Genomic DNA, 16,878 nt, shown 5'->3' with positions numbered 1-16,878 from the left:
GAGGCTATAGTAATACCTTCAGTTTGTCAGGGGAGGTGTACGGGGCCTCGGGAGCGTAGATCCTGAAGATGTCAGCCAGACAGCAGGCCACTAGGAGGCGGACGTCCTTGTCCGGGTGCTTGAGGAAGAAGTCGGAGGCCAGGTGGAGAGCCAGGTTCAGATACAGCTCCTTCTCCTCCTCTGAGTCCTGGTCCATGTCCATGAACGTCTTCACCACCATCTGGGTGTGTTACATGGAGAGGTACAGCAGGTGTTACACACACCCTCACCTTCCCACACCTTCAGAAACATCAAATTCACCTTTCAAGGACTTTCAAGACTCAATTCCCTCAAATTCAAGGACCCAACACGGCATCGTTTGAGACAGATCTAGATGAGAATTTATATAATAGGAACTATCCGCTCACAGGCAACAATTAAAAAGAGAGGCTTGAATGTGTGAACACTAGATGGTCTCTTGCCTTCTCTACCACAGCACAGCAAAACAATATATTGTGAAATATGTGTATATAGTTCAGCAATACAGAGACTTATTTACTAGTTCACGAGCTAAGTAAAACATATTTTATATATATATATATATAATTTTATTTTTTTAGGGGAATTCAAGCACTTTCAATGACCCATGTCTATTTTCAAAAACTCTTTAGATTTGACTTGATTTTTTTTCCTCTCAAATTCACAAACTTTCAAGGATTTCAAGGACCCGTGGGAACCCTGACCTCCCCACCAACTACCTGGACATCATGAATGAATGACGATAGTATATGAATGATTTCATAAACTATAATCAATTCATAAATTATTCATCAATCCAACTTTACTAATCTATTCTTTTTGACACACTCACTCACTCACAAATAACAAATCACATTCAGATTGTTCTAGAAGGATACTGACCTTGAGGCGGCGGACCATCTCCTCTTTGGAGATCTTGTCTGAGATCTCCTTCACCCCCGGGGGGTAGGTGACCTTCGCGTCAGCGGCTCGAGCTTTAGAGTGAGCCATGCTCTCAGCTCAGTACTTCCTGGTGGGGGGCCAAAGAGAGGGTGAGAAGATAAAACAGAATGTGATGAGTGTGGAGAGAGAGGAGAGAGAGAGAGACAATATTCTTGGAACAAAGCGCATCATTAATTCCAAACCCTGTAGCGAATCTAATGGACCTCCAACACAATGATGAGGACAAGTACAGTGCTGTCATCTAGCACAGCTTCAGACTTAAGACAGCCTCTGAAATATTCAGTGAGTTATTCCGAGTGAGCTAATGGTGTTTCAGAGGATGACTCTAGCCCGACAGGACTGGCCAGAGAATCCCTGCAGAGCGCACACTCATATTCTGCTATCCTGAAGCGACGGGGGGAGGACTTAGTAGATTTGAGACATTAGGCTATACAAACAAAATCTAATGTTCGACATTCTCACAGAAAAGATACAGGGTTCCTACAAGTTTCAACAAGTCAGATTTAAGACCTTTTTCCGACCTCTTTGAATATCATTTTAGACCTATTTGCGACTAGGGATGGGACGATTATCGTTTTTATCGTTAATCGCGATAAAAACACCCGCGATAACTTAATCGTGGAGAATTTTAATTATTTGAATAATCGTCATAATCGTATGTTATGAATAAACTGTGTTTAACAAATGTCTGGCGCTATTTTTCAGCCTAGGCTACATTACTTTTGCAGTCAAGTTAGCGACTGTTACTGTAATATAATTGCAATTCCTCACATGAGCCGCGCGCGAATATCCTCACAGAACTTGTCACGCGCTATTGTTCAGCCTGCATGGGTAACGTTACTGTCAAGTCAGCCTTGTCAGTCAGTCACTAGGTAACGTATGCTAGCCTACTCACCATGGCTGTCAGTCAGTCACTAGGTAACGTATGCTAGCCTACTCACCATGGCTGTCAGTCAGTCACTAGGTAACGTATTAGGGATGCACGATATGCATTTTTTCCAACCGATACCGATACCGATATTTACCCGCTTCTCGTGGCCGATAACCGATATGATAACCGGAAAAAAAATACCAAAAAAAAAAACTTTCCTAGCACCAGGGGAGCCCCCCCTCCCAAATTTCGTTGTTTGGTACCTGTACTATATATCAATGACAATAAAGACCATTCAGATATAATTTCACAGTTGATAACTAGGGATGCACGATATTATCGGCACCGATATTTATTGGCCCGATAATGGGAAATTAATGTTTATCGGTATTTATCGGTTTTATAACATTTTAGCCGACATTTAACCGATAATATGAAGCCGGAAATATTTCTGCTTCCGGTTTCCGCGCTCATGCTGCTGCGCCTGCGTACAGGCACGCAGTGTATAGACGAGACGAGAGCGAAACATGAGAGCTTCCCCGGTGTGGACATTCTTCAGAGTTTCTGAGGCAGATAGTGCAGGTTCAGCGTTTGCAATTTGCAACACATGTTCGACAAAAGTTCGGAGAGGAGGGCAAAGGTCTACGAGTTACAACACAACGAATCTCATAAGTCACCTTAAGATTCACCATTGCAAGCACGCTGTATGGAAGGAATATCAAGCACTAGTAGTAGTAGCAGAACAAGGTAGTCTAGCCGCGAAAAAAAAAGCTGCTGTGCCTATTGAACACGCATTTGAAAACGGCAGGGAGTTTACTCGAGACAGCTCAAAGGCTCAAGCAATCAATGAAAAAATAATGGAGTTGATGGCCCTCGACGACCAGCCTTTCTCTGTAGTAGAAGATAAAGGATTTCGCCAGCTAATTTCACATTTAGAGCCCCGGTATACACTCCCAAGTCGCCGCTATTTTGCAGACGTGTGCCTGCCTGCTATGTATGATACAGTCGCCACACACATCCATAGTCTGATCGATACTAGCGTAAGCCAGATAAGTTTTACCACGGACATATGGAGTTCTGACGTTAGTCCAGTCAGTATGCTTAGTTTGACGGCCCAGTGGCTGGATGAGGACTTCAATATGAAGAAGACACTGCTGCATGCGCAGGAGTTCTCCGGTTCGCATACTGCGACAGCCATCCGCGGGGCTTTTGAAACCATGTTTGGAGAAGGCTTAGGTGAGCCTTTTTTGTTTTCATAAAAGGAGGCCAGATCTTGGCTAAAAAAAGCATTGTGCACTGTCTATAACAGATTCTGTTTGTTAGAGGAAATAATAAATGAACATTTGAAGAGTCAGAAGTGTTCTCTTTGTTGTGTTAACAATAGTGATGTAAGTTAGATTTGGTGAGATCACTATGGAATATTAAATCATCAATCTTTGCTCACTACATAGCCTTTCTTACCTTCAGGTGTGCATGATCTACAGGTTATCAACTGTGAAATTATATCTGAATGGTCTTTATTGTCATTGATATAGTACAGGTACCAAACAACGACATTTGGGAGGGGGGGCTCCCCTGGTGCTAGGAAATAAAAAAAAATAAAAAAAATATCAGTTATCATATTGGTTATCGGCCACGAGAAGCGGGTAAACATCGGTATCGGTATCGGTTGGGAAAAATGCATATTGTGCATCTATATTGATAACCTGTAGTTCATGCACACCTGAAGGTAAGAAAGGCTATGTAGTGAGCAAAGATTGATGATTTAATATTCCATAGTGATCTCACCAAATCTAACTTACATCACTATTGTTAACACAACAAAGAGAACACTTCTGAGTCTTCAAATGTTCATTTATTATTTCCTCTAACAAACAGAATCTGTTAGACAGTGCACAATGCTTTTTTTAGCCAAGATCTGGCCTCCTTTTATGAAAACAAAAAAGGCTCACCTAAGAGTAATTATCTTATTACCTCAGCACAACGTGCACCCGCTCCTTAGTTATCTTCCACTGTCCAAACATGGTTTCAAAAGCCCCGCATGGTCCAGCTTCAGAACGTTATTACGGTGTCACGCATGGTCCAGCTTCAGAACGTTATTACGGTGTCACGCATGGTCCAGCTTCAGAACGTTATTACGGTGTCACGCATGGTCCAGCTTCAGAACGTTATTACGGTGTCACACATGGTCCAGCTTCAGAACGTTATTACGGTGTCACGCATGGTCCAGCTTCAGAACGTTATTACGGTGTCACGCATGGTCCAGCTTCAGAACGTTATTACGGTTAGAGATGCTCCGATCAGGGTTTTTGGTGCCGATCACCGATCACCGATCACTGGAATCAGTGATCTGCCGATCCGATATCACCGATCACCGATCACAGCGTCGAAAATGGCAATTGAAGCATTCTATTTATTGTGTAGCATTATTTATGTTTTTAATTATTCTTAACACCATTGACATTGTATATTAAGTATTCAAATGAAATTAGGAGATGAGAAAGTATCATGAATTGACGACCATCTGTTTTATTGAATTCACAACCACCTGTAGCTTACTTCAGGAAAAACAAATAAAATGTGAAAATAAAAATCATAATAAATAAAATGTACACTGTCACATCAAATGTGCAACATTCCACTCGAATGAGAGGAACTAGGGGCTCTTAGAGAACTTGCTTATACTGTAGCTTTCCTGAGGAACAATAAACATACCCAAACTAAACTGCAACATAAACAGGCTATAGCCAAATATAAAATACTGTTTCAAGTCAGTCAGTTTCAAGTCATATTTAGGAGGAGATAAGACAGCAAGTCAGCAATAATCAATAAAACAAAAAAACAAAACATTGCACCTAAGGAGATTTCAGACTCAAACCTTACTTCTGATTAAGCAGCATCACTGGCAGATTAGCCTTGAGAAATACAAGCATCTCAGCGTTTTTGGCACTCAGCCTGTTCCTCTTATCATCTAAAATATGTCCTGCTATGCTGAAAAGTCGCTCGCTATCTACACTTGTGCAAGGTGCACAGAGGAAGACCTAAAACTCACGCGCTAATAGTTGTTGCTATGGGCCAAGTGACTTCCTGCTCGCGGGGTCACATGACGTCGCTGAACACTACCTACACTACGCTCGTGAAGTCGCGCTGGAACTCTGACCAGCACTCGTGGAACGCCTCTCGTCCAATCAAAGCACTCGGTCCCTTTATGACGTCGAGCCCAGTGTGCGCTTCGGCGCTCTCTGAGCGAATCGACGAACCACTACCTACACTACGCTCGTGAAGTCGCGCTGGAACTCTGACCAGCACTCGTGGAACGCCTCTCGTCCAATCAAAGCACTCGGTCCCTTTATGACGTCGAGCCCAGTGTGCGCTTCGGCGCTCTCTGAGCGAATCGACGAACGCAGCAAATGCCGTATGATATTCGTGGTATTGAAAGACCTTGCGTGCGTCCCTCCGCGAGGTATTTCTTTTGAGCAGACATTACAAACGGCATATTTGTTGTCTCTTTCCGACACTGTGTAATATTTCCAGACTGGCGACGCCATTTTGTAAACTGATCGGTCGTGTTTGATCGGCCGTTTTGAGAACTCCGATCAAAACCGATCAAGGCCATATCGGCCGATACCGATCGGCGCCGATCAGATCGGAGCATCACTAATTACGGTGTCACGCATGGTCCAGCTTCAGAACGTTATTACGGTGTCACGCATGGTCCAGCTTCAGAACGTTATTACGGTGTCACGCATGGTCCAGCTTCAGAACGTTATTACGGTGTCACGCATGGTCCAGCTTCAGAACGTTATTACGGTGTCACGCATGGTCCAGCTTCAGAACGTTATTACGGTGTCACGCATGGTCCAGCTTCAGAACGTTATTACGGTGTCACACATGGTCCAGCTTCAGAACGCGATATTACGGTGTCTTGCATGGTCCAGCTTCAGAACGTTATTACGGTGTCCCGCATGGTCCAGCTTCAGAACGTTATTACGGTGTCACGCATGGTCCAGCTTCAGAACGTTATTACGGTGTCACGCATGGTCCAGCTTCAGAACGTTATTACGGTGTCACGCATGGTCCAGCTTCAGAACGTTATTACGGTGTCACGCATGGTCCAGCTTCAGAACGTTATTACGGTGTCACGCATGGTCCAGCTTCAGAACGTTATTACGGTGTCATGCAGCACTATCTGCCTCAGAAACTGTGAAGAATGTCAGACACACCGGGGAAGGCATGTTTCGCTCTCGTCTCGTCTATACACTGCGTGCCTGTACGCAGGCGCAGCAGCATGAGCGCGGAGACCGGAAGCAGAAATATTTCCGGCTTCATATTATCGGCAAAAATGTTATAAAACCGATAAATACCGATAAACATTAATTTCCCATTATCGGGCCGATAAATATCGGTGCCGATAATATCGTGCATCCCTATAACGTATGCTAGCCTACTCACCATGGCTGTCAGTTAGTCACTAGGTAACGTATGCTAGCCTACTCACCATGGCTGGTGAAAAACTTTAGACGGGATACTGTCATTGGCCTTCCTTGTTATTACCAGGCAGTGACAGTCTATGGCTGCAAAAGGCACGGTCGCCCCTAAGCTTTAGCAAATATATTGTGGTTTACTTAATACTGTTCAGCACTTGAGGTTACATAATTAGAGATGCTCCGATCAGGGTTTTTGGTGCCGATCACCGATCACTGGAATCAGTGATCTGCCGATCCGATATCACCGATCACCGATCACAGCGTCGAAAATGGCAATTGAAGCATTCTATTTATTGTGTAGCATTATTTATGTTTTTAATTATTCTTAACACCATTGACATTGTATATTAAGTATTTAAATGAAATTAGGAGATGAGAAAGTATCATGAATTGACGACCATCTGTTTTATTGAATTCACAACCACCTGTAGCTTACTTCAGGAAAAACAAATAAAATGTGAAAATAAAAATCATAATAAATAAAATGTACACTGTCACATCAAATGTGCAACATTCCAATTTCGTTGTTTGGTACCTGTACTATATATCAATGACAATAAAGACCATTCAGATATAATTTCACAGTTGATAACTAGGGATGCACGATATTATCGGCACCGATATTTATTGGCCCGATAATGGGAAATTAATGTTTATCGGTATTTATCGGTTTTATAACATTTTAGCCGACATTTAACCGATAATATGAAGCCGGAAATATTTCTGCTTCCGGTTTCCGCGCTCATGCTGCTGCGCCTGCGTACAGGCACGCAGTGTATAGACGAGACGAGAGCGAAACATGAGAGCTTCCCCGGTGTGGACATTCTTCAGAGTTTCTGAGGCAGATAGTGCAGGTTCAGCGTTTGCAATTTGCAACACATGTTCGACAAAAGTTCGGAGAGGAGGGCAAAGGTCTACGAGTTACAACACAACGAATCTCATAAGTCACCTTAAGATTCACCATTGCAAGCACGCTGTATGGAAGGAATATCAAGCACTAGTAGTAGTAGCAGAACAAGGTAGTCTAGCCGCGAAAAAAAAAGCTGCTGTGCCTATTGAACACGCATTTGAAAACGGCAGGGAGTTTACTCGAGACAGCTCAAAGGCTCAAGCAATCAATGAAAAAATAATGGAGTTGATGGCCCTCGACGACCAGCCTTTCTCTGTAGTAGAAGATAAAGGATTTCGCCAGCTAATTTCACATTTAGAGCCCCGGTATACACTCCCAAGTCGCCGCTATTTTGCAGACGTGTGCCTGCCTGCTATGTATGATACAGTCGCCACACACATCCATAGTCTGATCGATACTAGCGTAAGCCAGATAAGTTTTACCACGGACATATGGAGTTCTGACGTTAGTCCAGTCAGTATGCTTAGTTTGACGGCCCAGTGGCTGGATGAGGACTTCAATATGAAGAAGACACTGCTGCATGCGCAGGAGTTCTCCGGTTCGCATACTGCGACAGCCATCCGCGGGGCTTTTGAAACCATGTTTGGAGAAGGCTTAGGTGAGCCTTTTTTGTTTTCATAAAAGGAGGCCAGATCTTGGCTAAAAAAAGCATTGTGCACTGTCTATAACAGATTCTGTTTGTTAGAGGAAATAATAAATGAACATTTGAAGAGTCAGAAGTGTTCTCTTTGTTGTGTTAACAATAGTGATGTAAGTTAGATTTGGTGAGATCACTATGGAATATTAAATCATCAATCTTTGCTCACTACATAGCCTTTCTTACCTTCAGGTGTGCATGATCTACAGGTTATCAACTGTGAAATTATATCTGAATGGTCTTTATTGTCATTGATATAGTACAGGTACCAAACAACGACATTTGGGAGGGGGGGCTCCCCTGGTGCTAGGAAATAAAAAAAAATAAAAAAAATATCAGTTATCATATTGGTTATCGGCCACGAGAAGCGGGTAAACATCGGTATCGGTATCGGTTGGGAAAAATGCATATCGTGCATCTATATTGATAACCTGTAGTTCATGCACACCTGAAGGTAAGAAAGGCTATGTAGTGAGCAAAGATTGATGATTTAATATTCCATAGTGATCTCACCAAATCTAACTTACATCACTATTGTTAACACAACAAAGAGAACACTTCTGAGTCTTCAAATGTTCATTTATTATTTCCTCTAACAAACAGAATCTGTTAGACAGTGCACAATGCTTTTTTTAGCCAAGATCTGGCCTCCTTTTATGAAAACAAAAAAGGCTCACCTAAGAGTAATTATCTTATTACCTCAGCACAACGTGCACCCGCTCCTTAGTTATCTTCCACTGTCCAAACATGGTTTCAAAAGCCCCGCATGGTCCAGCTTCAGAACGTTATTACGGTGTCACGCATGGTCCAGCTTCAGAACGTTATTACGGTGTCACGCATGGTCCAGCTTCAGAACGTTATTACGGTGTCACGCATGGTCCAGCTTCAGAACGTTATTACGGTGTCACACATGGTCCAGCTTCAGAACGTTATTACGGTGTCACGCATGGTCCAGCTTCAGAACGTTATTACGGTGTCACGCATGGTCCAGCTTCAGAACGTTATTACGGTTAGAGATGCTCCGATCAGGGTTTTTGGTGCCGATCACCGATCACTGGAATCAGTGATCTGCCGATCCGATATCACCGATCACCGATCACAGCGTCGAAAATGGCAATTGAAGCATTCTATTTATTGTGTAGCATTATTTATGTTTTTAATTATTCTTAACACCATTGACATTGTATATTAAGTATTCAAATGAAATTAGGAGATGAGAAAGTATCATGAATTGACGACCATCTGTTTTATTGAATTCACAACCACCTGTAGCTTACTTCAGGAAAAACAAATAAAATGTGAAAATAAAAATCATAATAAATAAAATGTACACTGTCACATCAAATGTGCAACATTCCACTCGAATGAGAGGAACTAGGGGCTCTTAGAGAACTTGCTTATACTGTAGCTTTCCTGAGGAACAATAAACATACCCAAACTAAACTGCAACATAAACAGGCTATAGCCAAATATAAAATACTGTTTCAAGTCAGTCAGTTTCAAGTCATATTTAGGAGGAGATAAGACAGCAAGTCAGCAATAATCAATAAAACAAAAAAACAAAACATTGCACCTAAGGAGATTTCAGACTCAAACCTTACTTCTGATTAAGCAGCATCACTGGCAGATTAGCCTTGAGAAATACAAGCATCTCAGCGTTTTTGGCACTCAGCCTGTTCCTCTTATCATCTAAAATATGTCCTGCTATGCTGAAAAGTCGCTCGCTATCTACACTTGTGCAAGGTGCACAGAGGAAGACCTAAAACTCACGCGCTAATAGTTGTTGCTATGGGCCAAGTGACTTCCTGCTCGCGGGGTCACATGACGTCGCTGAACACTACCTACACTACGCTCGTGAAGTCGCGCTGGAACTCTGACCAGCACTCGTGGAACGCCTCTCGTCCAATCAAAGCACTCGGTCCCTTTATGACGTCGAGCCCAGTGTGCGCTTCGGCGCTCTCTGAGCGAATCGACGAACCACTACCTACACTACGCTCGTGAAGTCGCGCTGGAACTCTGACCAGCACTCGTGGAACGCCTCTCGTCCAATCAAAGCACTCGGTCCCTTTATGACGTCGAGCCCAGTGTGCGCTTCGGCGCTCTCTGAGCGAATCGACGAACGCAGCAAATGCCGTATGATATTCGTGGTATTGAAAGACCTTGCGTGCGTCCCTCCGCGAGGTATTTCTTTTGAGCAGACATTACAAACGGCATATTTGTTGTCTCTTTCCGACACTGTGTAATATTTCCAGACTGGCGACGCCATTTTGTAAACTGATCGGTCGTGTTTGATCGGCCGTTTTGAGAACTCCGATCAAAACCGATCAAGGCCATATCGGCCGATACCGATCGGCGCCGATCAGATCGGAGCATCACTAATTACGGTGTCACGCATGGTCCAGCTTCAGAACGTTATTACGGTGTCACGCATGGTCCAGCTTCAGAACGTTATTACGGTGTCACGCATGGTCCAGCTTCAGAACGTTATTACGGTGTCACGCATGGTCCAGCTTCAGAACGTTATTACGGTGTCACGCATGGTCCAGCTTCAGAACGTTATTACGGTGTCACGCATGGTCCAGCTTCAGAACGTTATTACGGTGTCACACATGGTCCAGCTTCAGAACGCGATATTACGGTGTCTTGCATGGTCCAGCTTCAGAACGTTATTACGGTGTCCCGCATGGTCCAGCTTCAGAACGTTATTACGGTGTCACGCATGGTCCAGCTTCAGAACGTTATTACGGTGTCACGCATGGTCCAGCTTCAGAACGTTATTACGGTGTCACGCATGGTCCAGCTTCAGAACGTTATTACGGTGTCACGCATGGTCCAGCTTCAGAACGTTATTACGGTGTCACGCATGGTCCAGCTTCAGAACGTTATTACGGTGTCATGCAGCACTATCTGCCTCAGAAACTGTGAAGAATGTCAGACACACCGGGGAAGGCATGTTTCGCTCTCGTCTCGTCTATACACTGCGTGCCTGTACGCAGGCGCAGCAGCATGAGCGCGGAGACCGGAAGCAGAAATATTTCCGGCTTCATATTATCGGCAAAAATGTTATAAAACCGATAAATACCGATAAACATTAATTTCCCATTATCGGGCCGATAAATATCGGTGCCGATAATATCGTGCATCCCTATAACGTATGCTAGCCTACTCACCATGGCTGTCAGTTAGTCACTAGGTAACGTATGCTAGCCTACTCACCATGGCTGGTGAAAAACTTTAGACGGGATACTGTCATTGGCCTTCCTTGTTATTACCAGGCAGTGACAGTCTATGGCTGCAAAAGGCACGGTCGCCCCTAAGCTTTAGCAAATATATTGTGGTTTACTTAATACTGTTCAGCACTTGAGGTTACATAATTAGAGATGCTCCGATCAGGGTTTTTGGTGCCGATCACCGATCACTGGAATCAGTGATCTGCCGATCCGATATCACCGATCACCGATCACAGCGTCGAAAATGGCAATTGAAGCATTCTATTTATTGTGTAGCATTATTTATGTTTTTAATTATTCTTAACACCATTGACATTGTATATTAAGTATTTAAATGAAATTAGGAGATGAGAAAGTATCATGAATTGACGACCATCTGTTTTATTGAATTCACAACCACCTGTAGCTTACTTCAGGAAAAACAAATAAAATGTGAAAATAAAAATCATAATAAATAAAATGTACACTGTCACATCAAATGTGCAACATTCCACTCGAATGAGAGGAACTAGGGGCTCTTAGAGAACTTGGAGCTTATACAGTACTGTAGCTTTCCTGAGGAACAATAAACATACCCAAACTAAACTGCAACATAAACAGGCTATAGCCAAATATAAAATACTGTTTCAAGTCAGTCAGTTTCAAGTCATATCTAGGAGGAGATAAGACAGCAAGTCAGCAATAATCAATAAAACAAAAAAACAAAACATTGCACCTAAGGAGATTTCAGACTCAAACCTTACTTCTGATTAAGCAGCATCACTGGCAGATTAGCCTTGAGAAATACAAGCATCTCAGCGTTTTTGGCACTCACAGTGTTTCCTCTACATGCATTTCATCGTGGCGGACCGCCACGATGGAATTTCCTCCGCCACCATTCAGATTTCTCAAAAAAAAAAAAAAAAAAAAATTAGGCCGCTTTTCAGACCTTCACATCGCTAGACACACCCACAAGCGCGAAGCGACGCGCTTGCAAAACTGTTTTGTGATTGGTCGAATACATCTAGGCTGCGTGTAGTCTACAAACTACTTCAAATGTTACAATATGCGCGACGACGGTGCTGGATCCTGGATCTGTGCATTGGTGTGCAGGAAGAACACGGAGCAGGCGCCAGACCAGACTAGATGATCGTGGAGTGAAGATATTATGAAAGTGTACGTGCTTGTCGATCACCCGTCGCATCGCGTACGCTTTAATAATCTCTTCACTCCACAATCATCTAGTCTGGTCTGGCGCCTGCTCCGTCTGTTTTTCTTCCTGCACACAGGTAAACAGATCCAGGATCCAGCAGCGTCTTCGGGCTCGCGCAAACAAACCCGGCGAATTTTTTTACTTGCCCCAGGCAAGCGTTACTGTTGAACCCTGCTGATACATGATTCTTCCCTGCACATTGACAATGTTTTCTCTCTCCTCTTTCTTCTGCGTTGTGAAGGGATCCACTGCAGCGTACACGAAAAGCGGCTACTGTGTCAACCGCTTCCCATAATAGTTACAACAACCATAAAGCCTCCATAATGATAATGAAAAGAAGGGGAGACGAATTTTTTATTGACAACGGAATTACATGCTGGAAAAACATGCAGACTGAAATTACGTCGTTGTTTTGAGCGCGCGTGCGCGTTTCATGCGCGTGCACGCGAAAAAAAACGCGGGCGCGCGGTCAACGCTACCCGCCACCATTGTAAAAATTCCTGGAGGAAACACTGACTCAGCCTGTTCCTCTTATCATCTAAAATATGTCCTGCTGCTGAAAAGTCGCTCGCTATCTACACTTGTGCAAGGTGCACAGAGGAAGACCTAAAACTCACGCGCTAATAGTTGTTGCTATGGGCCAAGTTACTTCCTGCTCGCGGGGTCACATGACGTCGCTGCACACTACCTACACTACGCTCGTGAAGTCGCGCTGGAACTCTGACCAGCACTCGTGGAACGCCTCTCGTCCAATCAAAGCACTCGGTCCCTTTATGACGTCGAGCCCAGTGTGCGCTTCAGCGCTCTCTGAGCGAATCGACGAACGCAGCAAATGCCGTATGATATTCGTGGTATTGAAAGACCTTGCGTGCGTTCCTCCCCGAGGTATTTCTTTTGAGCAGACATTACAAACGGCATATTTGTTGTCTCTTTCCGACACTGTGTAATATTTCCAGACTGGCGACGCCATTTTGTAAACTGATCGGTCGTGTTTGATCGGCCATTTTGAGAACTCTGATCAAAACCGATCAAGGCCATATCGGCCGATACCGATCGGCGCCGATCAGATCGGAGCATCACTAGTTACATTCAATGCATGACTTGTGCTTTAGGCTAAATACAATGATTAAAGCGGCAAGTAGTAAGTGTGCGCATCAAAGGCATTAGGCACGTAACATCCATGCTGTATAAACACATGACAACCGTCCGTTATTTCCCGAACTTTGCCCGAACCCCCCGCGAGGACCCGGGGAACAACGGCACGCTCCCCGCGGCTGCTATCAGACTGGCCGCGGGAGTGAGTGTTGAGGGAGGGAGGAGAAGGCAACCCTCGCTCTCCATAGACTGTATCCCTACTCGTCTCTCCTGAGCTCGGTTGTAACGTGAACCGTGGAATACAGGATATGTTAGATGCTTTACAGTAATTCCCCAAATGACCAGAAAAGGAAGTTAGATTTGTCGCTGGTCGCTTTTGACTAATTAAGTCGCCAAGGGGCTCTGGAAGTTGGCAACACTGGGAGTGCGTTCTTTAAACTTCCTTGGGTACGTTAATGAAAGGTGCTGATTGGCCGAAAAGGAATTGCTCTTTCTTAAGGACCCGGATTATGGCCAGAGATATGTGCCACTAGAATCTGAATTTGAATTACTGACTTAAAATGTCCTAAAAATACAACAAAATCTAAGTTAAAGTGATTACAGTGTGTTTTATTGGCATAAAACAAATATTAAAAAAAACATTTTTATTTTATTTTATTTTTTAATTCTCGCGATAATATCGTGGATCGCGATTATTTTGCCGACGATAATCGTGACATGACATTTTCTAATCGTCCCACCCCTATTTGCGACACCATGTGATAGCTTTTTGTCATCCTGCCGTAGCTTCGTTCGCCAATAATTTCTCCCGGGGGCAGCGAATTGGCATTTCTTTGGTTCCAGGCTTCCAGCTTGATTAATTTCCACATAAATAGATGTGGTCGGACTGATTTCGTGGCAGGATAAGCTAATCTCATTCTTTAGACCTAGCACCTAAAATTTTTTTAGATCTAATGACTGAAACTTGTGACCTTTAGGCCTTGTAAATCGGAGGGGGGATTGAAATAGAGGGGGAGTCCGGTGAATTGGGTTGGGAACCCCTGCTCTCTAGGAAGATTTGACAACTGGGAGTCAATACAATGGCATAAACATATGGCATTGCCACCTAACTCAGCATGTAGGGCTGAGTGTGTTAATGAGGCAGGTCTGGTGGGCTGTGATTGAAAGCCCAGCTAAGCAGCCCCAGTGTGTGTCAGCTGTGTTTTGGCTCAGAGAGGTCTGGCAACTAGCCCCGCTTCAACAGCTCAGCACTCTCATACACTCACAGACGCTGCACACATGGATGGTGTGCCTAGCCTACACCACACACACACACACGCTCGGGTTCATACACACACACACACACACACACACACACACACACACACACAAGCTCGGGTTCATATACACACACACACACACTGGCAGGCCGCCAGACCGCTCTGTCTCTGACCTCCTTTCCACTCCACAGCTGCTACCTGCCAGAGATTAACCCAATCCCTCAGCCTATCACTGAACAGGTCAGAGAGCAAAAAATACATCTTAACCAATCACAGGGGGCTGCCAGACCACCAAGAATGAAAGGAAAACCAATCGGGAGTCTGTCTGAGCACCAGGAAAATGTGTTAAACCCAATCACATGGCAGGAAAAAGACCCCCCCCACCCCCACCCCACACACAGACACACACAGACACAAAAACGGCCTGCCAATGTGGCTATCTGAACAGAGCTTCTGGAAGTAAACACACCCAGCCAAACAGGTATTAGGAGACAGCCCGCTGCAGTGCTAGAGCCAAAAAGGGGAGCAGTGTTTCCTCCAGGAATTTTTACAATGGTGGCGGGTAGTGCTGACCGCGCGCGCGCCCGCGATTTTTTCGCGTGCACGCGCATGAAACGCGCACGCGCGCTCAAAACAACGACGTAATTTCAGCCAAAACTCGAGGATGGCCCAAAAAAATAAAATGTTTTCCTGTACTTCTCCCGTGTGTCTCTTATTGTCTGTGTCTGCATGTTTTTCCAGCATGTAATTCCGTTGTCAATAAAAACAAAAACACTGATCTGACGGTTTTTTTCACAACGTTATTACTTGTCACTTTAAGCCCAGGAGGGAGTTAGCGATTAGCGATGTTTAGCTTAGCTTAGTTTAACAGAAGTATCTTCACTTTTAACATGACTTCCCGTGGTCGTAGAGGGCTGGTCGACGGCTTAAAATGACCGTGTAGACCTGTAGACCTTATATAGTCATATATAACCTTATGACCTATATATAACCTATATGACCTTATAGTCTTGTGTTTCTACCCCGGGCATAGCCGGTGTTATTCACGGACAAACACTCCTGTTAGAGTGGTTCTAGTACACTGGACATAGGTAACACATAGAGAGGCTTCTCCTCTCTCTCTCCATACTACACTACACTACACTACGCTAGCTCGCGGTGTTCGGGTGACAGCCAGGGCGCGTTCGTAAATACGCTCTGGAAATCTGATCAGCACTCACGGAATGCCTCTTGTCCAATCAAATGACTTGGTCCCTTTATGACGTTGAACCCAGTGTGCGCTCCGGGGCTCTCAGAGCGAATTTACGAACGCAGCCTCAAGTTCAATACTCGCGACACACACGGACTGGTCCAGTTTCAGCGCTTGTGGGTGTGTCTAGCGCTGTGAAGGTCTGAAAAGCGGCCTAAATCTTTTTTTTTTTTTTGGGTTGAGAAATCTGAATGGTGGCGGAGGAAATTCCATCGTGGCGGCGCGCCACGATGAAATGCATGTAGAGGAAACACTGGGGAGAGAGAATGTGAGAAGATATGAACAAGTTCAGGTTGAAGAGAAAATGAGTTGTGTGTCTGTCTGTGTGTGTGTGTGTGTGTGTATGTATGTATGTGTGTGTGTGTGTATGTATGTATGTGTGTGTGTATGTCTGTCTGTGTGAGTATGTCTGTATGTGTGAGTCTGTCTGTGTGTGTGTCTGTCTGTGTGTGTGTATGTATGTGTGTGTGTATGTCTGTGTGTGTGTATGTATGTGTGTGTATTTATGTGTGTGTATATGTCTGTGTGTGTGTATGTCTGTGTGTGTGTGTATGTATGTCTGTGTGTGTGTGAGTGTGTCTGTCTGTGGGTGTGTGTATGTCTGTCTGTCTGTGTGTGTCTGTGGGTGTATGTATGTGTGTGTGTGTGTGTGTGTGTGTGTGTGTATGTATGTCTGTGAGTATGTCTGTGTGTGGGTGTGTGTATGTCTGTGTTTGTCTGTGTTAGGGATGCTCCGATTTATCGGCCACCGATTTAAATCGGCCGATTTCACTCCAAATGACTCGATCGGTGATCGGCAAAAATGGCCGATCGCAAAAACCGGTTTTTTTTTTTTTTTCTGGGGAAGACAGATAACTGAACAGAAAACATAGGAGGACGTAACAGTATGTAAACCATGAAGGCCACGTTTATGATGTCTTTTATACAGCCATATCGACTGACTTGGGCTTCAGGCCCTAACTGGGTGATAGGCCAGACCTTTACTATG

The 16,878-nt window shown here is 44.3% G+C and overlaps 1 protein-coding gene across 1 annotated transcript in view; it reads right to left on the bottom strand.

Moving 5' to 3' along the window:
• LOC308175003 (sister chromatid cohesion protein PDS5 homolog B-like) overlaps nt 1-16,878 on the bottom strand; it is a 53,555-nt gene that overhangs the window by 35,364 nt on the left and 1,313 nt on the right. The window contains exons 2-3 of the mRNA XM_080550116.1: nt 901-1,027; nt 17-220 (exon numbers count right to left, since the gene is read on the bottom strand). Coding sequence (XP_080406242.1) covers nt 17-220; nt 901-1,008 — 312 coding nt within the window. The 5' untranslated portion in view covers nt 1,009-1,027. The remainder of the gene's footprint in view (nt 1-16; nt 221-900; nt 1,028-16,878) is intronic.

This window comes from Nansenia antarctica (assembly GCF_963989245.1).
Source record: "Nansenia antarctica genome assembly, chromosome: 20".
NCBI classification, from domain to species: Eukaryota; Metazoa; Chordata; class Actinopteri; order Argentiniformes; family Microstomatidae; genus Nansenia; species Nansenia antarctica.
Note: the sequence above shows the minus strand (reverse complement) of the source record. Positions and strands in the feature narration are given on the sequence as shown.